The 27,543-nt window shown below is 41.0% G+C and overlaps 1 protein-coding gene across 1 annotated transcript in view; it reads left to right on the forward strand.

The window, feature by feature from the left end:
* GRID1 (glutamate ionotropic receptor delta type subunit 1) overlaps positions 1–27,543 on the forward strand; it is a 1,665,856-nt gene that overhangs the window by 1,226,477 nt on the left and 411,836 nt on the right. The window contains exon 7 of the mRNA XM_040434606.1: positions 24,777–24,938. Coding sequence (XP_040290540.1) covers positions 24,777–24,938 — 162 coding nt within the window. The remainder of the gene's footprint in view (positions 1–24,776; positions 24,939–27,543) is intronic.

The following is a 27,543-nucleotide window of genomic DNA, read 5'->3' on the forward strand; positions in this document are numbered from 1 at the left end:
GCACCCCTCAATCAGTATTTGGCAGAAACAGGTATATAGCACCCCTCAATCAGTATTTGGCAGAAACAGGTATATAGAGCTCATCAATCAGGATTTTGTGGAACAAGGTAAATCGCAGCCCTCAAGCATTTTTTTGGGGGGTAACAGGTATATCATGCCTGTTGCAATTAGTTACTCCAATAGCGATTGTCCCTCTATCTAGCTGCGGTATCGCAGCAGAACCGCACACAACTGCTGCACAATACAAATACACTATAATATAATTTCTATGTTAGAAAGTATATTATAAGTATTTCATACCCCTCTATATCACACCTTTCGATAGCACACCTATACCAGTCCTTAAAAGGACTTTTGTGGCCCTATTAGCTAGCGTTTGGTGCCCCTAACTGTCCCTGCTCCAAAATGCAACCTCTCCCTACACTGGCAAAACACATAATGTAAAATGGCTGCCAGATCAGGTTCTGTTATAGGGTTGGGGGTGTGCCCATGTGCTGAAATGTCTCAATTGTCTGTCCTGTCCCACCTGATGGATGTGTCATGGGTCAAAGTTCGGTGCTATGCAAAAAAATATGGCGTGTTCACATTTTCGGCGAATCGCAAATACGTAAAGTTCGCCGGGAAACGACCGCCGGTCGAACCGCAAGGCCATCTCTAGTCTACAATCACCCATCAATTTTCCCGAAAAAAATACATGTTTGAAATAGAACATTTCACCAATGAGAGGATAATGGAATTCAGTTCACACATAAGAAAGTCTACAATCACCCATCAATTTTCCCCAAATAGCTTGCTTAACATAAAAAAATTTCACCACTTCGTAATTCAGTCCATACAGCAAAAGAAGGTCTACAATCACCAATCAATTTTCCTGAAAAAAACAAGTTTGAAATCGAAAATTTCACCAATGAAAGGATAATGTAAATTGGTTCATACACAAGAAAGTCTACAATCACACATAAAAAATGTCACCACTACGTAATTCGGTTCATACCACAAAAAGTGCTTTACCATATATAACTGCACCACTGTATGGCAAATAGGCCTTTGTTTTTTTCCACTTTTATACTACACAAGGCTTTTTAACATATACTGTAAGTGGAACGTTGAATGGCAAATATATTTTTATTTTGCCACTAATACACGGCAGATAGGGCTTTATAATATTTAACAGCACCGCTGAACGGCAATTAGGCCCTATTTTTTTCCACTACACAAGGCTTTTCAACATACACTCACCTAAAGAATTATTAGGAACACCTATTTCTCATTAATGCAATTATCTAGTCAACCAATCACATGGCAGTTGCTTCAATGCATTTAGGGGTGTGGTCCTGGTCAAGACAATCTCCTGAACTCCAAACTGAATGTCAGAATGGGAAAGAAAGGTTGTTGGTGCCAGACGGGCCGGTCTAAGTATTTCACAATCTGCTCAGTTACGTATTTTCACACACAACCATTTCTAGGGTTTACAAAGAATGGTGTGAAAAGAGAAAAACATCCAGTATGCGGTAGTCCTGTGGGCAAAAATGCCTTGTGGATGCTAGGGGTCAGAGGAGAATGGGCCGACTGATTCAAGCTGATAGAAGAGCAACGTTGACTGAAATAACCACTCGTTACAACCGAGGTATGCAGCAAAGCATTTGTGAAGCCACAACACGCACAACCTTGAGGCGGATGGGCTACAACAGCAGAAGACCCCACCGGGTACCACTTATCTCCACTACAAATAGGAAAAAGAGGCTACAATTTGCACAAGCTCACCAAAATTGGACTGTTGAAGACTGGAAAAATGTTGCCTGGTCTGATGAGTCTCGATTTCTGTTGAGACATTCAAATGGTAGAGTCCGAATTTGGCGTAAACAGAATGAGAACATGTATCCATCCTCCCGAGCATCTTTGGGATGTGGTGGAACGGGAGCTTCGTGCCCTGGATGTGCATCCCTTAAATCTCCATCAACTGCAAAATGCTATCCTATCAACATGGGCCAACATTTCTAAAGAATGCTATCAGCACCTTGTTGAATCAATGCCACATAGAATTAAGGCAGTTCTGAAGGCAAAAGGGGGTCCAACACCGTATTAGTATGGTGTTCCTAACAATTATTTAGGTGAGTGTATAAGTGCAATGCTGAACGGCAAATATATTTTTATTTTGCCACTAATACACGGCAAACAGGATTTTAGAATATATCACTGCACCGCTGAATGGCAATTAGGCACTAATTTGTTTCCACTTTTACAATACACAAGGCTTTTCAACATATAAGTGCAACGTTGAACGGAAAATATATTTTTTCTTTTGCATTAATGCACGCCACAAAAGGCTTTATAGCAAATAACTGCACTTCTGACTGGCAAATATATTTTTTCTTTTACAGCTAATACATGACAAAAAGGGCTGTAATTTTCGCACTTCACCACACAACGGCTAAAAAGCTCTTTTTTCCCCACTAATACAAACCAAAAAATGCTTTAGAACATATAACAGCACCGCACTAGGGTAAATACAATGCAGAAATATTTCCTTGAAATAAACCCTGTTAATGCCTGTTTCAATCAGCACTTGCACCCTACTAAGAACGGTTTGCTTGAATTACAGAGCTGTATATTGGCAATTTGGATCCCCAGTCCGTGCAGCAAGGTGTAATAATATTGCTCCTATTACCCAGTCTTTAACCTCCCCTACTGAACCCTGTTCAACATAAATGCTGTGAAATGATTCCTCCCTATCCTTTCACTACACCTTCAATAATCTTGCCCTGCACTTGTAAATCGTTTTTTTTTTGCACAATGAAGTTTTTTCTATCACTGTTCCTAGCGCATGCTCACGTCTCTCCCTACATTAAGTACACTGGTAACTGGCAGAATCTAAGATGACTGCCGCCATTTATAGGGCTGTGACATCACAGGGCTGGCTGGCTGCTGATTGGCTGCATGCATGGCATTATGGGTGATCCCGCCTTCCGAAAGTTCCTTTCTTCATGTCCTCACATATGCACTAGCCATTTTAGGAAAAAATGTGATTCGTTACTACGAAGTGTGAGGAAATTCGGCTTCGGTGCAAATCAAAACATTTTCTGAAATTCGGATCGAATTCCACTTTGTCAGTTTTGATTCTCTCATCTCTAACTCAAATGGAGCTGAGCTGCAATATCAGATAAAACCCATCGACAGGGGTGGCTCTGTTTTTGGAAAAAGCAGCCGTGTTTTTCTACTCTTGGACAACCCATTTAATGATGTAATGGCACTTCTAAGTAGATACCCGCCGCATATGGATTAGAACCACTTTTGTGAGCCCACTCCACAAATTCCTTTGCCCACAAATAATGAGTTGTTAAAATGGTACCTTAATAGAATCTCCTAATAGACCCCAGACTGCAGTGATAGCGCCTCAAAACTCAGTATTACTTTCCCAAATGTAATTTCAGGCCAGTAGGCACTAGGCAGGATTTATGAGCCCATGCATGCCAGTCCACTGTCCCCTAGCCCCCTTCCATACAGCTCGACTCCTTTTAACTTACACTACCTCATTTCAATGATCTACAAAGCACAAGTCAGTGACAATGAGTGTGAAAGTCAGTGACACTTACACACACTAAGTTCCAGACCAGACCTCAGAGACAGGGATCCCACTACACACTCTGCTACACACAAGAGACTGTATTCTGCTGCTGAGATCTGCTGCTGCACTCTGCCTCTCTTCCCCTCTGGTCAGACTTCTAACTGAAAACTGTTTCTGGCAACGCAATAGATAAAGAACGTCATAATAATGCTGGCTAGTGTCATGATGTTGCAATTGAGTCTCTAGATGCAACTGGAGCATTGCTGTTACTCCTAAAGGCTCAGCTCTCTCTGCAAGTGCCATGCCCTTTGCACTTTGATTGACAGGGCTAGGCAGTGTAAACATAATTGCGCCCGGCCCTGTCAAAGTGCAGAGGGCGTGGCAATTGCACAGAGAGCAGAGCCTCTTGGTGTAATGGCAACACCCAAGTTGCTCCTAGAGGCTCATCTGCATGTATTAATAATTTTTCTCAACAATGCAGGAACATATGAACATGGGACCAACACAGATGCCTTTAGCTGCCAAGAGCACATGCAACAGGTCAGCTAGTTTCATAGGTACAAATCTGCTCACAGATGCCCTTTAAATATTTGAGAACTTTATAGCAAATTTAATTTTACAATGGATACAAAGTCCAAACAAAAATATCTTTTACTCGATGCATTTTAAAGGTGCTCTCTGGTTTCAGAATGATTTTTGTCTGCTTAGAGTACCCCAAACATTGTATTTTTTCCTCTGATATACCTATTTTTTATGTCAGCACTTTAATTCTGCCTTCTTCAGCCTCACTCTGTTTGAATTACTAAAGGTAGGTTAGAAATTCATTATGGGACAGGAGAACCCCTTCAGGGTAGGTGCACACGGGTGCAGGTTTACTAACAGAAAATTCACACAGATTTCCGTGTGGTTTTCTGTGCGTTTCTGCACCAACCCCCACCAAAAACCAAATGTGTTTCTTGGGGTTTTTGCTGTAAATTTTATACCCGCATGCAATCCCCAACATGTGTAGATAGGCTAAGTGTACCTGCACGTGGATTCAATTGAACATGCAGAAAATTTCTGCAAGTTTCTGCACCCAAACTTCGCAAAATCCAGCAATTCCACAGATCTAACCCTTCATTTGAAAACAAACCTAGAAGACCAGCCTATATGCATAGTTTATATAAGCACAAATAGAAGCAATGGAGACTGTTGAGGGACATTGTCACAGTAGTACCAAACATCCGGTGACCATATAATAAGAAACACACATAAGTGCCTATTCAAATGACTAAATGAAAAGAACCTATCGAAAATGTGCCAGACCGTAGTAGAATTAATCAATTACTTTATTAAATCACATTTAAAAGGAGTTAAAACATTGCAGGAAGGAAATGGGTGGCATCACTGGATGAGATCAGGATTGCTTTATCTTTGATAGTGACTATTGTTGATCGCGAATATTCTAATTGCTAATTTTCATCGCGAATATTAGCACTTTGAGAATTAGCAAATATCTAGAATATAGTGCTATATACTCGTAATCGCAAATATTCTAAATTTTTTCATCAGTACCCATGATCCCTCACTGCTTCTTGCTTGTGGGCCAATAAGAAGGCTGCAATATATTTGACTTTAGGAGCAGTGTTGATTGCAAATTTTCGTACCACAAATTTTTATTGTGAATTTTCCGATTGCCGATTTTCGCAATCAATAAATATAATGACTGGAGATCACAAATTCTCAAATTTGTGAATATATGATGAATATTTGCCCAAATATTCGTGAAATATTGCAAAATTGAATATTTCCCTTGGCGCTCATCACTGATAGTGACTCATTATGGGTTATGGATCACTCTCTTATTTGCTATCATTGTTGCTGCACTACGCGCTTTGGTTTATCGATATTATTTGTTATATGCTGATTGTGTCTGTGTCCATTTCCTTACTGCACTGTTTTAAATCCTTTTTAATGTGATTAAAGTACTTGATTAATTTTAGTGCGTTCTGGCATATTTTTAATAGGTTCTCTTAAAGAGGACCTTTCATGGGTCCAAACATTATAAACTAAGTATCAGGATACGTAGGGCATAGTGCAGTGATGTAACTGCATTTACAGTTTTTTCTGGGCGCCGCTCCATTCGCACGCTGTGGCCCCCATTGTATTCTCCCGCCTGGTATGCTAATTTTCTCATCGGAAGGGGGAGGAGGAGACTGCCCTGTTTCTCAATGGGCGTCTCCTTCTTCCTGTCTTTAGCACTGTCCAATCGCAGCAGAGAGAGTCACAGCCAGGGAGAAGGAGACGCCCACAGAGAAAGAATCAGTCTCCCTGCACTATGCCATATGTATCCTGATACTTCGCTTATAATGTCTGGACCCATGAAAGGTCCTCTTTAATTTGAAAAGGTTGAAGCTAAAACTCCAAACACAATTGACATGCTGCAAATCCACAAGGTCAATTTCTGTGCAAAAAAAATGTACATGATATTAGTGTAATCTCATACACTTTGCTGCGTTTCCCCCCCCCCAAAAAAAAAAAAAAAGAAGCCACACAGGAAAAACTGTGTAAATAGGCCTGCCATAAGTTCTGCAAGATGTGCAGGTGGCTTAAAGGTTAACATCAATTAAGCAAATTATTTTCATTGATTCTATACCCCATCTGTTCTGTTTCACCAATCTTCAACTGGATATGTGAGCTCTTTAAACGCAAATGTTTTCCAGGATGAGCCAGCTTCACTGTAGACATCTGAGGTGTTAGATGTCATTGTGCAGGAAATGTTACTAGACAGTAGTGATGAGTGGCAGGGGCTATATTCGTATTCGCGATATTTCACAAATATTTTGTAGTATATTATTCATACAGAAGAAAAAAAATTTGGGTTGTGACGGCTCACCTAGTTGTTAATATGGGGCGGGTGCTCCAGCCAGTATAGACACACCCTGTCTATAAAGTAGAAAATATTGAAGAAATATAGGTTGGTTGTGCACACCTCATGAGGAAGGAGACAAAGCACACCTCATGGATTGGTCGTCGTGGGCCAGTTGAATGTCCCCAAAGGTCTCCCGATCTGACCCCCTTAGACTTTTATCTTTGGGGTCATCTGAAGGCAATTGTCTATGCTGTGAAGATACGAGATGTGCAGCACCTGAAACTACGGATACTGGAAGCCTGTGCTAGCATTTCTCCTGCGGTGTTGCTATCAGTGTGTGAAGAGTGGGAGAAGAGGGTTGCATTGACAATCCAACACAATGGGCAGCACATTGAACACATTTTATAAGTGGTCAGAAACTTGTAAATAACTCATGAAAGAATAAAGTTACGTTAAAACCAAGCACACCATTGTTTTTTCTTGTGAAATTCCCAATAAGTTTGATGTGTCACATGACCCTTTCCTATTGAAAAAAAAAAAAGTTGGATTCAAAATGGCCGACTTCAAAATGGCCGCCATGGTCACCACCCATCTTGAAAAGTTTCCCCCCGTCACATATACTAATGTGCCACAAACAGGAAGTTAATATCACCAACCATTCCCATTTTATTAAGGTGTATCCACCCTGTATATCAATTCACTTGTATCTATTTGCTGACACATTATTTATATTGATTTATTGGAGTTATTCACCCTAGGAACCACAACAAGGTTATATTACACTACCGTCACCAAACACAAAGATGTCCATTGCCAAACATTCCAGTCATCAGTGATTTTACAAAATATTTTAATATTATAATTTTCCCTTACTATCCTATTTATATATGTTTCATAAATATTTATTACCATATCCAAGGAATTCTCTGTATATTATACATATATTTGCGAATTTCGCGAATTTGAGATTTTTTTATTGAATGTGAAAAATCGGCAATGTAAAAATTGCGTAATTCAAATTCGTAACGCAAAATTCAGGTGTGGGTCACTTTGGCAAAATTTTTCAAGCTGGTATAAGTTTTCTGAGACTGGAGAAAATGGTTGGCATGGCAGAACATTAGAGTAGCTTTATATGCAGATATAGTCAAGTGCTCCAATATATTCGCGATTGCGCTAATCGGGAGTGATTCGAATATTTTTTCGCACTACATGCAACTTCACATTTTAGCAGGTCTAACTACAGATTACTGATTGGTGCACTAAGTATTGTTGTGAACTTGACATTGCTTCCTTCTAATTGGCCCACAAGCAAGAAGCAGAGAGGTATCCTGTGTTCAGATGGAAAAAAATGCTGAATATTCGATATAACAAATATATAGCACTAAATATTCGCTAATTCTCGAAGTGGCGATATTCACGAAAAAAAATCGCTATTCGAATATTCGTGCTCAACCCTACCAGACAGGATTGCTCTATAGTAAAATATATTAGCAGAAGCAATGCATTTGAAATACTAATAAACCTGACATCTATGTTTTCTGCCATAATTGCACAGTAGCAGTTATTTATGCACCTCGTCAGTTGCGGAACATACATTACTGCACCCAGAATTCTAGATTAAAATGCTAGGGAACATACTATAAGCCAATGTGCTCTGCAGATCCATTGGGTTCCAGTGTGGTATCCATCCTTTTGTGGGAAAAATAACAGAATCTGTTATGCAGACCCTATGAAGCCCCTGATAAATTTGTGAAAAGAGCAATAATTAATAATAAATCAAACATTTCTGTGGGATTCCATTTAACCCCTTAAGGACACAGCCTTTTTACACCTTAGGGCCAGGCCATTTTTTGCAAATCTGACCAGAGTCCCTTTAAGTGCTGATAACTTTAAAACGCTTTGACTTATCCAGGCCGTTCTGAGATTGTTTTTTCGTCACATATTGTACTTCATGACACTGGTAAAATGAAGTCAAAAAATTATAATTTTTTGCACCAAAAAATACCTAATTTAACAAAAATTTGGAAAAATTTAGCAAATTTTAAAGTTTCAGTTTCTCTACTTCTGTAATACATAGTAATACCCCCAAAAATTGTGATGACTTTACATTCCCCATATGTCTACTTCATGTTTGAATTGTTTTGGGAATGATATTTTATTTTTTGGGGATGTTATAAGGCTTAGAAGTTTAGAAGCAAATCTTTTCAGAAATTTACAAAAACTAAATTTTTAGGGACCAGTTCAGGTCTGAAGTCACTTTGCGAGGCTTACATAATAGAAACCACCCAAAAATGACCCCATCTAAGAAACTACACCCCTCAAGGTATTCAAAACTGATTTTACATACGTCGTTAACCCTTTAGGTGTTGCACAAGAGTTATTGGCAAATGGGGATGAAATTTGTGAATTTCATTTTTTTGTCTAATTTTCCATTTTAACCCATTTTTTCCACTAACAAAGCAAGGGTTAACAGCCAAACAAGACTGTATCTTTATTGCCCTGACTCTGCCGTTTACAGAAACAGCCAATATGTGGCCGTAAACTACTGTACGGTTACACAGCGGGGCGTAGAGTGAAAGGTGTGCCGTTTGGTTTTTGGAGGGCTGATTTTTATGGACTGGTTTATTTACACCATGTCCCATTTGAAGCCCCCTGATGCACCCCTAGAGTAGAAACTCCCTAAAAGTGACCCCATCTAAGAAAGTACACCCCTCAAGGTATTCAAAACTGATTTTACATACGTCGTTAACCCTTTAGGTGTTGCACAAGAGTTATTGGCAAATGGGGATGAAATTTGAGAATTTCATTTTTTTGGCTAATTTTCCATTTTAACCCATTTTTCCACTAACAAAGCAAGGGTTAACAGCCAAACAAGACTGTATCTTTATTGCCCTGACTCTGCCGTTTACAGAAACACCCAATATGTGTCCGTAAACTACTGTACGGCCACACAGCGGCGCGTAGAGGGAAAGGTGCGCCGTTTGGTTTTTGGAGGGCTGATTTTTATGGACTGGTTTATTTACACCATGTCCCATTTGAAGCCCCCTGATGCACCCCTAGAGTAGAAACTCCCTAAAAGTGACCCCATCTAAGAAACTACACCCCTCAAGGTATTCAAAACTGATTTTACATACGTCGTTAACCCTTTAGGTGTTGCACAAGAGTTATTGGCAAATGGGGATGAAATTTGAGAATTTCATTTTTTTGTCTAATTTTCCATTTTAACCCATTTTTTCCACTAACAAAGCAAGGGTTAACAGCCAAACAAGACTGTATCTTTATTGCCCTGACTCTGCCGTTTACAGAAACACCCAATATGTGGCCGTAAACTACTGTACGGCCACACAGCGGGGCATAGAGTGAAAGGTGCGCCGTTTGGTTTTTGGAGGGCTGATTTTTATGGACCGGTTTATTTACACCGTGTCCTGTTTCAACCCCCCTGATGCCCCCCTGGAGTAGAAACTCCCTAAAAGTGACCCCATCTAAGAAAGTACACCCCTCAAAGTATTCAAAACTGATTTTACATACGTCGTTAACCCTTTAGGTGTTGCACAAGAGTTATTGGCAAATGGGGATGAAATTTGAAAATTTCATTTTTTTGCCAAATTTTCCATTTTAACCCATTTTTTCCACTAACAAAGCAAGGGTTAACAGCCAAACAAGACTGTATCTTTATTGCCCTGACTCTGCCGTTTACAGAAACACCCAATATGTGGCCGTAAACTACTGTACGGCCACACAGCGGGGCGTAGAGTGAAAGGTGCGCCGTTTGGTTTTTGGAGGGCTGATTTTTATGGACCGGTTTATTTACACTGTGTCCTGTTTCAACCCCCCTGATGCCCCCCTGGAGTAGAAACTCCCTAAAAGTGACCCCATCTAAGAAAGTACACCCCTCAAGGTATTCAAAACTGATTTTACATACGTCGTTAACCCTTTAGGTGTTGCACAAGAGTTATTGGCAAATGGGGATGAAATTTGAAAATTTCATTTTTTTGCCAAATTTTCCATTTTAACCCATTTTTTCCACTAACAAAGCAAGGGTTAACAGCCAAACAAGACTGTATCTTTATTGCCCTGACTCTGCCGTTTACAGAAACACCCAATATGTGGCCGTAAACTACTGTACGGCCACACAGCGGGGCGTAGAGTGAAAGGTGCGCCGTTTGGTTTTTGGAGGGCTGATTTTTATGGACCGGTTTATTTACACCGTGTCCTGTTTCAACCCCCCTGATGCACCCCTGGAGTCGAAACTCCCTAAAAGTGACCCCATTTTGGAAACTAGGGGATAAGGTGGCATTTTTTGGGGGACTATTTTTAGGGTACATATGATTTTTGGTTGATCTATATTACATTTTTGTGAGGCAAGGTTACCAAAAATTGAAATTCTGAAATTTCATCTCCATTTGCCATTAACTGTTGAGAAACACCTAAAGGGTTAATAAAGTTTGTATAATCAGTTTTGAATACCTTGAGGGGTGTAGTTTCTTAGATGGGGTCACTTTTAGGGAGTTTTTACTCTAGGGGGGCATCAGGGGGGCTTCAAAAGGGACATGGTGTCAATAAAAAAGGCCATCAAAATCGGCCTTCCAGAAACCATGTCGGTCCTTTCCTTTTGCGGCCTCCCTTTTACTGATACAGCAGTTTACGACCACAAATGTGGCATTTCTGTAAACCGCAGTATCAGGGTAATAAATTTTAACTTTTGTTTGGTTGTTAACCCTCGTTTTGTTACCGGAAAAAACGGATTGAAATGGAAAAGTGCCAAAAATTGCGTTTTTGGCACCGTTTTTTTTATTTTTTTGGGTTAGGTCATGGGGGGTTAGGTCATGGGATATTTTTATAGAGGAGATTCTTACGGACGCGGCGATACCTAATAAGTCTACTTTTTTTACATTTATTTAGGTTTTCCTTATTGATACAAAAAAAAAAATTTGTATCTCTAAAGTCTAGGTGTCATTTTTTTATTTTTTTTTATCTGATTATCTTATGTGGGGGCTCATTTTTTGGCACTATTTTGGGGGCTATATGACTTTATGATCGCTTGCTATTAAACTTTTTGTTATGTAAGGTGACAAAAAAAAATCTTTTTTTGCACCTTTTTTTTTTCTTGACCGTGTTAATCTGGGGGGTTAGGTCATGGGGTATTTTTATAGAGGAGATTATTACCGACGCGGCAATACCTAATATGTCTACTTTTAATAAATTATTTTCATTTTTTTGGGTGTCTCAAGTCTGAGAACCAGTTTTTTTTTCCGATGTCAGTGCTAAATTGGGATATAAATTTAGTACTCCATGGAAGTGTGATACTCCCTGAAGCAACCAATAATGCAGAGGCCCGGATGATCGGGGCACGTGTCACATTGAGTAGTGGTGTCCTTCCGTATCCCCCTCCTGTGACACACTCTGCACCTTTTTTGGGTTCGTCCCTTCTTTCCAGTATGGGGGACCACACCTGGAAAGTGTTGGCCAGGGACGATCCGGGCACCTACAGTTCCCGAGGTACTCCGGCCTGCTCTTTCCCGGTCCGAAAAGATCAGGGCCATGAGGACTGCCTCATAGAACTGCAGGAATGTCCCTGTGCTGCCAGCGCTTCGGGATAGTACAAAAGAGTTGTACATGGCAACCTGCACCAAGTAGACCGCAACTTTTTTGTACCATGTCCGGGTTTTGCGCATGGCGTTATATGGCTTGAGGACTTGATCCGAGAGATCAACTCCTCCCATATACCGATTGTAGGCGACGATACAATCGGACTTGAGGACCGTTGCCGCGGTACCTCGCACAGGGACAGGGGTGATGCCGTTACCATGAATTGTGGACAGCATAAGGACATCCCTCTTGTCCTTATACCTGACCAGCAACAGGTTTCCAGTGGTAAGGGCACGGGTCTCACCCCTGGGGATAGGTACCTGGAGGGGGAGGGCAGGGAGGCCGCGTTGATTTTTCCGCACGGTCCCACAAGCGAACGTGGATCTGGCGGCAAGGGACTGGAACAAGGGGATACTGGTATAAAAGTTATCCACGTACAGGTGGTAACCCTTATCCAGCAGTGGGTACATAAGGTCCCACACAAGTTTCCCGGTAACACCCAGAGTGGGGGGACATTCTGGTGGTTGAATCCGGGAATCTCGCCCCTCGTATATACGAAATTTGTAAGTGTACCCTGAGGTACTCTCACAAATTTTGTATAGCTTTACGCCATACCTCGCCCGCTTGGAGGGCACATACTGGCGGAAAATGAGTCTCCCCTTGAACGCAATGAGAGACTCATCAACTGCGACCTCCCTTCCAGGTACATAGGCCTCCATGAATTTGGCCCCAAAGTGATCGATGACCGGCCGTATCTTATACAGACGGTCATGGGCAGGATCACCTCGGGGTGGACATGCTGCATTATCGGAATAATGCAGACATTTCCAGATGGCCTCAAACCGGGAGCGTGTCATGGCTGTACTGTAAAGTGGGGTCTGGTATAAGACGTCCCCACTCCAGTACAGCCTGACACTGGGTTTCTTGACCAGGCCCATATGCAGCACGAGGCCCCAAAATGTCCAGCCACCGGGCCTGGCCAAAAAGGAGCCCGGGTGTTGAGCGACGAACTGTTGGGCGTACAGATTCGTCTGCTCCACCATCAGATTTACCAGTGGGTCACTGAAAAAATGACAAAAAAAGTCATATTCAGTGTAGCCCACTGTGGAAATCTGGATTCCTGATTGGCCTACAAAATCAGGAATCACAGGCTCGTATCGCTCTGGGCTACACCAGACAAGTTCACCGGCAGGGGGCTCCGGTGGATTTAACTGGTGGGCCGGGAAACCAGTACGAGCCCCAGAGCTGCTCGTACCAGGCTGGGCCACAGGGTCCCTAACATGGCGGTCCCCTTGCTCCGCCTGGCGGCGTCTCCGCCGCCTTGGGGGCTCATCATCATCGCTAGATGATGAGGAGGACGCGGATGACAACAGGAATGTGGGGTCATCCTCATCCTCACTGGGACTCTCGGAGTCAGAGGCAAGCTGGGCGTATGCCTCCTCGGCCGAGAATGTCCGGCGGGACATAGGGGAGTGTGTGTCTGCGTGTATATGTGCGTGTGTGTAACTCTTTATTTTGTGTGCGTGTGTGTGGGGGCACGGGTGTTCGCGGACTTAACCCTAAAACTAACAGAAAAAAAAAAAAACAACTAACTAAAAAAAGGGCAAAAAATGTGAAAAAAAAAATTCAAAACCGCTGATCAACCGTCCGAAGTTGATCAGCGGTTAGGTGTGCGATGCGCTAACAGCGGCCGGACACTAAGTGCCGGCCACAGTCAGCGTACACCAAAAAAGAAAAAAAAAAGAATAAAATGCACCACAAAAAGGGTGGGGGGGGGAAGTGGCAGCACCCCTGGGGGGTCTAGGGTCACACAGCTGTGCTGTGGACCCCAGACACCCTAACTTAGGGTGATGCAATAAAAGTTCACAAACTAACTTTCCCTTTTTTTTCCCTGCCTAAACCAAACTTTCCCTGTGCTGTCCCTATGTACCTGATGGGGGGTGCTGGGGCACAGATCGGGTCCTGGGGGCACAGATCAGGTCCTGGGGGCACAGATCGGGTCCTGAGGGTGCTGGCAGACACACGTGCAGGCAGCTCCTCTCTCCCCCGGCTCCGGAACACAAAAGGAGGAGGAGAGGAGCGCCTGCCTCTTTTGAATTTGCCGCCGGACCGCCCACAGACCAATCAGAAAGCGATCCTGAGTGGTGATGTCACCATCACCACTCATGATCGCTGGATGGTGATTGGTGGAGTGAAATCACACCACCATCACCATCCTGTTCCGGGTTATCGGGTCTTCAGAGACCCGAATATCCCGGAAACGCAGAAAACCGCAGGTCTGAATTGACCTGCGGTTTTCTGCGATCGCCAACATGGGGGGGTCGCAGGACCCCCCGACGCATTTGCCCCAGGTGCCTGCTCGATGATTTGAGCAGGCACCGGGTTCCGATCACCGCCGGCCGAGCGGCAGTGATCGGAACCATTCATGACGTACCGGTACGTCATGTGTCCTTAAGTACCAGGACATCATGACGTACCGGTACGTCATGTGTCCTTAAGAGGTTAAGCCTCATTCACACATCAGTTTTTTGGTCAGTAAGATCTGCTCCTGCTCCTGTGTTTAGAGCCGCACCTGGTTTTGGCTCACAATCACTGATGGAAATAACTAACCAAAACACTGATGTGTAAATGAGGCATTAATCAGATCTGGAGTCTGGACCCGTTAGGGCTCATGCACACAAATGTATTTTCTTTCTGTGTCCGTTCAGTTCTTTTTGCGAACCATATGCGGAACCATTCGTTTCAATTGGTCCACAAAAAAAAGGAAGGTACTCCGTATACATTCCATTTCCATATGTCCGTATTTCCCTTCCGCAAAAAGATAGAACATTTTTCTATTATTGTCCACATTATGGACAAGGATAGTACTGCTATATTAGAGGCGAGCTGTTCTGTTCCGCAAAATACGGAATGCACACAGATGTCATCCATATTTTCTGTGGATCAGTTTTTTTGCGGACAGCAAAATACATACGGTCATGTGCATGAGGCCTTATGGTGAGCATTAATACCCGAGGCTCGGCGACATGCCATCGCGGAGGAAGTGCAGCTAATGCTACAGCTAGGTGTCATCGAGGAGTCAAAAAGTGAATGGGCCAGTCCGATAGTCTTAATAACTAAGCCGGATGGGACATTGCGCTTCTGTAACGACTTCCACAAACTGAAAGAGGTGTCCAAATTTAACACATATCCCATGCCCCGAGTAGATGATTAAAGCTAGTGTTGAGCGTGAATATTCGAATTACGAATATTTATCTTGAATATCGCAACTTCGAGAATTTGCGAATATATCGAATATAGTGCTATATATTCGCTATAGCGAATATTCGTAAATTTTTAACATCTGAAAACATGATTCCTCCCTGCTTCTTGCTTGTGGGTCAATGAGTCAATGGCCCACAAGCAACTTAAGCAGGGAGGAATCATGACTTTAGATGGGAAAAATTATAAATATTTAAAAAAACTAATATATAGCACTATATCGAATATATTATTTTTTTAGAATATTCGTAATTTTCTAAAACAAGAATATATAGCAATATGGCGAATATTCGAAAAAACTAAGGGCTCATTCAGACGGCCGTATGCTGTCCGCAAAAATACTGAATGCTATCCGTTTTTTTGCGGATCCGCAAAAAAAATGAAACATGTCCTATACTTGTCCGTGAAAATCAGGACATGGCCCCATTGAAGTCTATGGGTCCGCAAAAATACTGAATGCTATCCGTTTTTTTGCAGATCCGTTTTTTTGCGGCTCCGCAAAAAAACGGATAGCATTCAGTATTTTTGCGGACAGCATACGGCCGTCTGAATGAGCCCTAATGTAGAGCAATTTAGCTAATATAGTGCTATAATCTTCTTTGTCTAATAGTTGAAATTTTTGTCTTATCAGATTTTCAGATTGGAAAAAATATATAACTATTAGACAAAGAAGATTATAGCACTATATTAGATAAATTGCTCTACATTAGTTTTTTTTTTCGAATAATCGCTATATTGCTATATATTCTTGCTTTAGAATATTACGAATATTCAAAAAAACAAATATATAGCACAATATCGAATATATTCATTTTTTAGAATATTCGTCTTTTTTTTCCATATGAAGTCATGATTCCTCCCTGCTTAAGTAACTTACGGTAAGCAGGGAGGAATCATGACTTCAGATGGAAAAAAAAGACGAATATTCTAAAAAACAAATATATAGCACTAAATTCTATAGTGCTATATATTTGTTTTTGAACCACGCCTGTATTGATCATGTAATATTTGCATATGACATGATCATTCCCTTGCCCATTTTTTGAGTAAAAACAATGGTAGAATATAACTAATATTCGAATTTGCGAATATTCAGCGAATATCCTACAAAATATTCGCGAAATATCGCAAATTCGAATATGACCCCTGCCGCTCATCACTAATTAAAACCGGCCCTAAATTTACAAGCAAGCAATAGGGGTTTACTGTAAACTTCCCTGCTATTTCCACATTTTATAACCCAAGTGCCAAATCCCTTCATCAAGCTAAAGATGCAGCTTTATTTACAGACACATGTTATGATGATAGATGTGAATAAGTCCTACGTAATTCCTTCTATACAGTTCTGAATACATATGAGATTAGTCACTAAAATGCTGTACATTAAAATGTCAACTGGAAATAAATATCTGTAAATTATCCTTAAAATTACTAGAATGGATGTCACATTACTTTAGAGTTTTAGTGTATGGAATCACTGTCATTTCTGACTGGTGACATCGTAATGCATGGGTTAGCCAGTTATTTGGAAGATTAAGCAATTAAAGTCAATCTTGAATCTCAGATTTTGTCAAGCAGAGCCATAGAGCATTAGCTAAGAAACATGCTTATACAGGTCTGCAACAGCTAAAATTAACTGTAACTTAATTGCAAATTATGATATTTGGTACAGATAGTAGTATTCTTAAAAATTATCTACATTCTCTACCTTTGCTATAGATTTTCAACCTTATGATATATATACAGTACAGACCAAAAGTTTGGACACACCTTCTCATTCAAAGAGTTTTCTTTATTTTCATGACTATGAAGGCATCAAAACTATGAATTAACACGTGGAATTATATACATAACAAACAAGTGTGAAACAACTGAAAATATGTCATATTCTAGGTTCTTCAAATTAGCCACCTTTTGCTTTGATTACTGCTTTGCACACTCTTGGCATTCTCTTGATGAGCTTCAAGAGGTAGTCCCCTGAAATGGTCTTCCAACAGTCTTGAAGGAGTTCCCAGAGATGCTTAGCACTTGTTGGCCCTTTTGCCTTCACTCTGCGGTCCAGCTCACCCCAAACCATCTCGATTGGGTTCAGGTCCGGTGACTGTGGAGGCCAGGTCATCTGGCGCAGCACCCCATCACTCTCCTTCATGGTCAAATAGCCCTTACTTTCAAAGTTTTCCCAATTTTTCGGCTGACTGACTGACCTTCATTTCTTAAAGTAATGATGGCCACTCGTTTTTCTTAGCTGCTTTTTTCTTGCCATATTACAAATTCTAACAGTCTATTCAGTGTATCCACCTGACTTCTCAACGCAACTGATGGTCCCAACCCCATTTATAAGGCAAGAAATCCCACTTATTAAACCTGACAGGGCACACCTGTGAAGTGAAAACCATTTCAGGGGACTACCTCTTGAAGCTCATCAAGAGAATGCCAAGAGTGTGCAAAGCAGTAATCAAAGCAAAAGGTGGCTACTTTGAAGAACCTGGAATATGACATATTTTCAGTTGTTTCACACTTGTTTGTTATGTATATAATTCCACATGTGTAAATTCATAGTTTTGATGCCTTCAGTGTGAATCTACAATTTTCATAGTCATAAAAATAAAGAAAACTCTTTGAATGAGAAGGTGTGTCCAAACTTTTGGTCTGTACTGCATATATATATATATATATATATATATATATTTATATATACACAGTCGTGGCTAAAAGATTTGAGAATGACACAAATATTAGTTTTCACAAAGTTTGCTGCTAAACTGCTTTTAGATCTTTGTTTCAGTTGTTTCTGTGATGTAGTAAAATATAATTACACGCACTTCATATGTTTCAAAGGCTTTTTATCGACAATTACATTACATTTATGCAAAGAGTCAGTATTTGCAGTGTTGGCCCTTCTTTTTCAGGACCTCTGCAATTCGACTGGGCATGCTCTCAATCAACTTCTGGGCCAATTCCTGACTGATAGCAACCCATTCTTTCATAATCACTTCTTGGAGTTTGTCAGAATTATATACATAACAAACAAGTGTGAAACAACTGAAAATATGTCATATTCTAGGTTCTTCAAAGTAGCCACCTTTTGCTTTGATTACTGCTTTGCACACTCTTGGCATTCTCTTGATGAGCTTCAAGAGGTAGTCCCCTGAAATGGTTTTCACTTCACAGGTGTGCCCTGTCAGGTTCAATAAGTTGGATTTATTGCCTTATAAATGGGGTTGGGACCATCAGTAGCGTTGAGGAGAAGTCAGGTGGATACACAGCTTATAGTCCTACTGAATAGACTGTTAGAATTTGTATTATGGCAAGAAAAAAACAGCTAAGTAAAGAAAAACGAGTGGCCATTGTTACTTTAAGAAATGAAGGTCAGTCAGTCAGCCGAAAAATTGGGAAAACTTTTAAAGTAAGGGCTATTTGACCATGAAGGAGAGTGATGGGCTGCTGCGCCAGATGACCTGGCCTCCACAGTCACCGGATCTGAACCCAATCAAGATGGTTTGGGGTAAGCTGGACCGCTGAGTGAAGGCAAAAGGGCCAACAAGTGCTAAGCATCTCTGGGAACTCCTTCCAGACTGTTGGAAGACCATTTCAGGGGACTACCTCTTGAAGCTCATCAAGAGAATGCCAAGAGTGTGCAAAGCAGTAATCAAAGCAAAAGGTGGCTACTTTGAAGAACTTAGAATATGACATATTTTCAGTTGTTTCACACTTGTTTGTTATGTATATAATTCCACATGTGCTAATTCATAGTTTTGATGCCTTTATAGTCATGAAAATAAAGAAAACTCTTTGAATGAGAAGGTGTGTCCAAACTTTTGGTCTGTACTGTGTATATATATATATATATATATATATATATATATACAGGTGAAACTCAAGAAATTCGAATATTGTGCAAAAGTCTATTTATTTCAGTAATGCAAATTAAAAGGAATTGCATCAATGCAGCTTAAAATTAGAATTTTGTGAAAAGGTTCAATATTCTAGGTTCAAAGTGTCACACTCCAGTCAGCTAATTATTCATACCCCCTAGACAAAGGGTACCTAAAAATTGTGACTTTGGGGTTTCATAAGCTGTAAGCCATAATTATCCAAATTATAACAAATAAAGCCTTGAAATTTCTTACTTTTCATGTAATTAGTCTATCTAATATATTAGTTTCACCTTTTAAGTTGCATTACTGAAATAAATGAACTCTGCATGATATTCTAATTTTTCGATTTTCACCTGTATATATACAGTGCCTTGCAAAAGTATTCACCCCCTTGATTTTTTCTGTGTTTTGTTACATTACAGCCTTAAGTTCAATGTTTTGTTTATCTGAATTTTATGTGATGGATCAAAACACAATAGTCTAAGTTGGTGAAGTGAAATGAGAAAAAACATATAAACAAAAAAAATGTTTAGAAACAGAAAACAGAAAATTGGCATGTGTGTATGTATTCACCCCCTTTGTTAGGAACCCATAAAAAGCTCTTGTGCAACCAATTAGCTTGAGAAGTCACATACTTAGTGAAATGATGTTCACCTGTGTGCAATCTAAGGAGCACCATCAAATCTATCATAACCAAATGGAAAGAACATGGCACAACAGCTAACCTGCCAAGAGACGGCCGCCAACCAAAACTCATGGACTGGGCAAGAAGGGCATTAATCAGAGAGGCAGCACAGAGACCTAAGGTAACCCTGGAGGAGCTGCAGAGTTCCACAGCAGAGACTGGAGGATCTGTACATAGGACGACAATAAGCCGTACGCTCCATAGAGTTGGGCTTTATGGCAGAGTGACCAGAAGAAAGCCATTACTTTCAGCTAAAAACAAAAAGGCATGTTGTGAGTTTACAAAAAGGCATGTGGGAGACTCCCAAAATGTATGGAGGAAGGTATTTTTGTCTGATGAGACTAAAATTGAACTTTTAAGCCATCAAATAAAACGCTATGTCTGGCGCAAACCCAACACATCACATCACCCAAAGAACACCATCCCCTCAGTGAAACATGGTGGTGGTAGCATCATGCTGTGGGGATGTTTTTCAGCAGCAGGACTGGGAAACTGGCCAGAGTTGAGGGAAAGATGGATGGTGCAAAATACAGGGATACAGGGATATTACTCTGTGTGTAATTTGAGGCTAGAACAGAGGTTCACCTTCCAGCAGGACAATGACCCTAAATACTCTGCTAAAGCAACACTTGAGTGGTTTAAGGGAAACATGTAAATGTGTTGGAATGGCCTAGTCAAAGCCCAGATCTCAATCCAATAGAAAATCTGTGGTCAGACTTAAAGATTGCTGTTCACAAGCGCATACCATCCAACTTGAAGGAGCTGGAGCAGTTTTGCAAGGAGGAATGGGCAAAAATCCCAGTGGTAAGATGTGACAAGCTCATAGAGACTTATCCAAAGCAACTTGGAGCTGTGATAGCTGCAAAAGGTGGCTCTACAAAGTATTGACTTTAGCGGGGTGAATAGTTATGGACATTGACTTTTTCTGTTATTTTGTCCTATTTGTTGTTTGCTTCACAATAAAAAATAAAAAAACATCTTCAAAGTTGTGGACATTTTCTGTAAATTAATTGATGCAAATCCTCAAACAATCCATGTTAATTCCAGGTTGTGAGGCACTAAAACACAATTTTCCCAGTGGGCCAGCTACCTCCATAGTCATCCTGGTCATTAGAATTACAGTACGTTATTGTTTCAGAAAACATCATTCCTGAGTGTGAATCTGTCCCAAAACAGATGTACTAGAGGAGTAGAGATTGAATAGCAGCTTAACTTGGCAGTACTTGTTTCCCTTTGGTTGTTTGGTAGCTGTTGTAATATGTTGCAAGGTTATTATTACGGGCTGTGTCATTATACCATTTGTTTGTCATGTTACCTTGAGAGTGTTAAAAGCTACTGTTAGGAAAAGAAGAGAGGGAACAAGAGAGAGAAAAAAATGGCTCCTCGATGTCAGCTTTCCAATATAAACATATAGCAGAACATTTATTAACAGATATACATCACAATAATTAAATATTAATGTCGTTGATTTTGTTGCAAGCCATTTTGCGGCAAAATCTGTGACTTTCCCCACTCACAGCACTTTTCTGAAGTGCAAGAAAAGGAGAGTGATGTGGGCGGGGAAACTGGAGGGTCGCTAAGCCTAGCTCATATATCTTGTCTGGTTTAGGCATGGAAAATTTTTTAAATCTACGCCAGCAAGGGCGCTGGTGTAGATTTGTCTTTTGCACAGCCTGCTGGAGGAAGCGCCAAACTTATGTAGAGTCCTGTGCCTCTAAATAACTTTCCCTCTTCTTCCAGCAGCGCAGAGGGACTTAAGACTGGTGTGGAAAATTCCGGTCTTAATAATTGTCCCCATATTTCTTTCTCTTAACTCTGAATGGAGCTGGGATACCATCATTTTACCTTTATGTACCTTTATGAAACTCAAAAGGCAAATGCAGCAAAAAAAAAACTGTGATTCACCTGGGTAATCTTCAAAATTCAGTCAGCATCTAATTAGGATCTCTGATGGTGGATGCATATGGCACATGGCAGCAACACATGCTATGCATTAATCTATTGTCACTAAGCACAATTTATAAACATTAACATGAGGTTATTTGTAGTGTTAAGCGAATCAAAGTTAATGAAGTAGACTTCAATTCGAATTTCAGGATAAATTTGATTTGTCACGAAGGCTAACTTCCTAGCACTTTGTGGTAACGAATCAATTTCATACATATTCACCTCATCCATTTGAGCATGGAGAGGCCGTTGCGGCCATCTTGATTGAAGAAAACGGGCCAAATCTCACATGCTGACGTGTGACGTCATCACGCTGGCCAGGCGCGGTGAAGTCATCACATAAGCACACACAAGATTTGGCCACGACGCCTCTCTGCAATCAAATTGATGAGGTATGTACTTTTTTTTAACCCATGATTAACCTCTGAAAGGACTCAATATGACTCTCAGATGCCGTGATCCGTGTTGAATGTGGCATCTGATGGGTTCAATGACAGGGGCGGCGCTATCGCCGGTCACCATAATTGCACCCGCTAAATACAATGTAATGTAATTCGTGATGAAGTACTTCGTAACTAATCAATTTTCTTTTCGAAGTTCGGCGAGACTGTATGATTGTTTAACTTTTTTAGCCAAGAAACTAAAGCAAGGATCAAAATATTCCCTCTTAATTAAGTAACATATTGTTGCCTCTCTAGGATTCATGCATTATTGATCTTGATGACAAAGTTAGAGCTCTGTGGACATAAATGTATAAAAAAAATCTGGATATGGTGATACATGGTTTACACTACTATTGTGGTGCAAAAAAAAAAAGTTGAAAATTATTGCACATGCCATATTTTCACCCTAAGGACTCTTTCACACGAGTGTGACGGATTAGGGTCCATTCACACGTCTGCAACATGTTTTGCGGATCGACATATCCGCAAAACACGGACAGCGGCAATGTGCATTCTGCCGCATTTTGCGGACAGCACATTGCCGGGACTAATAGAATATGCCTATTCTTGTCTGCAATTGCGGACAAGAATAGGATATGTTCTATTTTTTTCAGGAACGGAATTGCGGACCCGGAAGTGCGGGTCCGCAACTCCGTGTCCGGGCGGCACATCGTGCTGCCCCATAGAAATGAATGGGTTCGTAATTCCGTTCCGCAAAATGCGGAACAAAATTGCGGACGTGTGAATGGACCCTTAGATCAAGATGCATTCAGGTTGCGTTCAGTGAAACTCACACCATTTTGCAAGCAAGTCCAGTTAGTTTGTCTGCGATTGTGTTCGGTTGTTCAGTTTTTTCCGCGCGGGTGCAATTTGTTTTGTTGCGTTTTTCACACGAGTGATAAAAAACTGAAGGTTTACAAACAACATCTCTTAGCAACCATCAGTGAAAAATGCATTTTATCCACACTTGCTTCCGGATGCAATGCGTTTTTCACTGAAGCCCCATTCACTTCTAAGGTGCCAGGACTGCTTGAAAAACGCAGAATATAGAACATGCTGCATTCTTCATGCAACGCAGAACTGATGCGTGAAAAAAACGCTCATGTACACAGATCCATTGAAATGAATGGGTCAGGATTCAGTGTGGGTGCTATGCGTTCACGTCACGCATTGCACCCACACGGAAAACTCGCTCGTGTAAAAGGGACCTAAGTTGTGACTGAGTGGCCAGAAAAGGGCCAGATCTTAGAATGCACACCAAATAAATGGAATCAACATCTTGATGATGGAGTGGGGGGCATGTGACTGTGGCAGACAATCACTGGCCACATTGGTGACCTGCTACTCTTGCATCACTGGCAGTGGTGTAATGGAGACCAGACTCAGCACAGGGGATCGTAGGTATAATCATCACCATAGTTCGGCCTCTCCAGGAGGTCTGTTATAGTCTTGGATAACCCCTTTAAGCATTATTATATTATAAAACCATACAGGGAGCAGTGGGATTTGTTTAAGAAAAAGTGCTGATATGAACTCCACATGAACACTCCAATGGATATGGACTTTTATTTCAGGGAGCACATGGAGTCTTGGTTTTAAGTGCAGCCTGAAATAAAATGTATTATTGATGAGAGAATTGGTTCATCCTGCTACAGACCAAACTAGTTTGTTCAAAATATTATCTTTACTGTGACCGAGAGACTGTCTTTAATGTGCTGGCAAAATATATTGTTTTCTGATTGTGAATTTTAATCGCAAATATTGCCACGTCGAGAATTTGCAAAGATTTAGAATATAGTGCAATATATTCGTATTCGCGAATATTCTAGATTTTTTTTAAATCTGAACCATGATCCTTGTTACATGCTGCAGACATAGTACTGTGATGTCACAAGTTCACAACAATACTTAGTGCACCAATCAGTAATATGTAGTCAGACCTGCTAAAATGTGAAGTTGCACATATTGCGGCAAAATATGTGCATCATTAATTACCGATTTGCGCAGTCGCAAATATATTGGAGCATTCTATCTGCATATAAAGCTATTGTAATGTTCTGCCGTGCCAACCATTTTGTCCAGTCTCAGGAAACTTCTAGCAGCTTGAAAAATGTAGCAAAAGTGACCCACGCCTGTATTGCACATTACATTGCAGTTTTTCGCAACCAAGAAAATAATGGCGAATTCTCGAATTTGCGAATTTATGATAAATATTCACCCAAATATTTGCGAAATATAGCAAATTCGAATATTGCTCCTGCTGCTTATCACTATTTCTGATGAGGCTATATTTAGATGGAAGCTGGTCTCGCGTGAACATCTTAATCTTGCTCATGCATGGTAACTTCAAGAACTGAGACTCATGTATGTATGTAAAGGCATTCTTAGTAAATCTGCTCCATGATTTCTTTTATTTCTTGGATTGTAGCTGGCTGAAATGAATCTACTATGTTTTTATTGTTTAAAAACATATGTCTCCAGTATTAAAACAATTGTTGACTTTAGTAGAAACATTACATTAAAATAAAAAATATATATATTTCTGTGTTGTTTGCAGGTGTCCAACCTTTATCTGTATGATAGTGTACTGATGCTGGCTAATGCCTTCCATAGAAAGCTTGAAGACAGAAAGTGGCACAGTATGGCAAGCTTGAACTGCATGAGAAAGTCAACCAAACCTTGGAATGGTGGAAGGTCTATGTTAGAAACCATAAAAAAGGTAAGAACTGGCCAATCTGGTAACAAGTAAGTAAAATAATAATAATAATAATAATAATAATACATATATTTTATGCTAGTGTTGTAACTCTATCTTATCTATCCATATAAAAATTAGAAAATATTGCAGTTTGTATGTGTGCTGATATCTATTGTCCTAACAGCTACACTAAAAAATATATGACACAACATAAATAAAATAATACACTGCCTGTCCAAAAAAAAAGTTGCCACAAAAAAAAAGCTTTTAGCTTTGATTACGGCACGCATTAGCTGTGGCATTGTTTGGATAAGCTTCTGCAATGTCACAAGATTTATTTCCATCCAGTGTTGCAGTGTTCATTTTTCACCAAGATCTTGCATTGATGATGGTAGAGTCTGACCGCTGCGCAAAGCCTTCTCCAGCACATCCCAAGGATTCTCAATGGGGTTAAGGTCTGGACTCTTTGGTGGCCAATCCATGTGTGAAAATGATATATCATGCTCCCTGAACCACTCTTTCACAATTTGAGCCAGATAAATTCTGCCATTGTCATCTTGGAATATGCCCGTGCCATCAGTGAAGAACAAATTTATTGATGGAATAACCTGGTCATTCAGTATGTTCAGGTAGTCAGCTAACCTCATACTTGGAGCACATACTGTTGCTGAACCTAGACCTGACCAACTGCAGCAACCCCAGATCATATCACTGCCCCCACAGGCTTGTACAGTAGGCACTAGGCATGATGGGTGCATCACTTCATCTGCCTCTCTTCTTACCCTGATGCACCCATCACTGTGGAACAGGGTAAATCTGGACTCATCAGACCACCTGACCTTCTTCCATTGTTCCAGAGTCCATTTTATGCTCCCTAGCAAATTGAAGCCTTTTTTTCTGGTTTGCCTCACTGATTAGTGGTTTTCCTAAGGCTACACAGCTGTTCAGTCCCAATCCCTTGAGTCCCCTTTGCATTGTGCATGTGGAAATGCTCTTACTTTCACTATTAAACATAGCCCTGAGTTCTACTGTTGTTTTTCTTCAATTTGATTTCACCAAATGCCGATCACGATCATTCAGGATTTTTTTCCCGCCACATTTCTTCCTCGAATACGATGGGTCCTCACTATCATTCCAGTTTTTAATAATGCATTGGACAGTTCTTAACCCAATTTTAGTCGTTTCTGCAATCTCCTTAGATGTTTTCTCTGCTTGATGCATGCCAATGATTTGACCTTTCTCAAACAGACTAACATCTTTTCCACGACCACGAGATGTGTCTTTAAACATGTTTTTTTTAAGAAATTAGAAGCAACTCATTGCACCAGTTGGGGTTAAATAACTTATTTCCAGCTGAAAGATAATCGCCCATGCAGTAATTATCCAATAGGAGGCTCATAACTATTTGCTTAGTTAAATCCAGGTGGCAACTTTTTTTTTGGACAGGCAGTGTATTAGCAATAGTGTTGAGCAAAGTTTTCTTCGGATCCAGTGGCATGCTGGTGTTCTAGGGTGTTTGGCACTCGGGGCAGTTCCTTTCTCTGGCACCCCCGCAATACTTTAAAAATTTTTACCCCCTCACAGTAATATTGCCCTCATTCTACAACCTTCACAGTAGTTTTGTTCAGATATGTACTCCCTCACGGTAGTTATGTCCACACTGTACAACTTTCACAGTAGTTATACCCACATTGTTCCCCCTTAAAGTACTTATCCCTTCATTGTGCCCCCTTCACAGTAGTTATGCCCTCATTGTGTCCCCCTCACAGTAGTTATGCCCTCTCTGTGTCCCTTTAACAGTAGTAATGCCCTATCTGTGCTCCTTCAGAGTAGTTATGTCCTCAATGTGCCCCTTGTCAGTAGAAATGCCCATTGTGCCCCCTTCACAGTAATAATGCCCACTCTGTGCCCCATAACAGTTATGCCCACCCCTTCACAGTGGTAATGCCCTCTGTGCCCCCTTCATAGTAGTAATGCCAATTGAGCCCCCTTCATAGTAATAATTCCCATTATGCCCCCTCCACAGCAGTAATGACCACTGTGCCCCTTAATAGTAGTAATGCCCTCTGTGCCTCTTTGTAGTAGTAATGCCCATTATGCCCCCTTAATAGTAGTAATGTCCTCTGTGCCCATTTGTAGTATTAATGCCCTCTGTGCCCGCTTTGTAGTAGTAATACCCTCTGTGCCCCCTCCATGGTAGAAATGCCTATTGTGCCCCCTTCACAGTAGTAAAGCCCTCTGTGCCCCGTTCCTGAAGCTCACAGTCCTCTCTCGCCTGCAGATACTGGCTGCTCTGCAGCACTGTGTGGGAGGAGCTTAGGCAAATTCCCGTGCTGAAGGCTCCTCCCACACAGGCCAACAGCACAATCAGTGTATGTAGGCTGAATGGTAAAGCAGAGAGAAGTCTTTCTGCTTCACCATTCAGTGCGGGAGAGACGGCTCCCTGACAGTGGGTACCTGGTGCGGACCACTCGCGGCCCCACTTTAGCATGCCACTTTTCGGATCATAGATCAGAAGTTGCTTCGTTCAAAACTTTGTTTGAATGCTGTAGGGAGATACGTCTCCTTACAGCACTGAAATATATGGGCTCTGCCGTATAAAATTTGTTATCTCTGAAGTCTTGCA

This window comes from Bufo bufo, chromosome 6 (assembly GCF_905171765.1).
Source record: "Bufo bufo chromosome 6, aBufBuf1.1, whole genome shotgun sequence".
Classification (NCBI taxonomy): domain Eukaryota; kingdom Metazoa; phylum Chordata; class Amphibia; order Anura; family Bufonidae; genus Bufo; species Bufo bufo.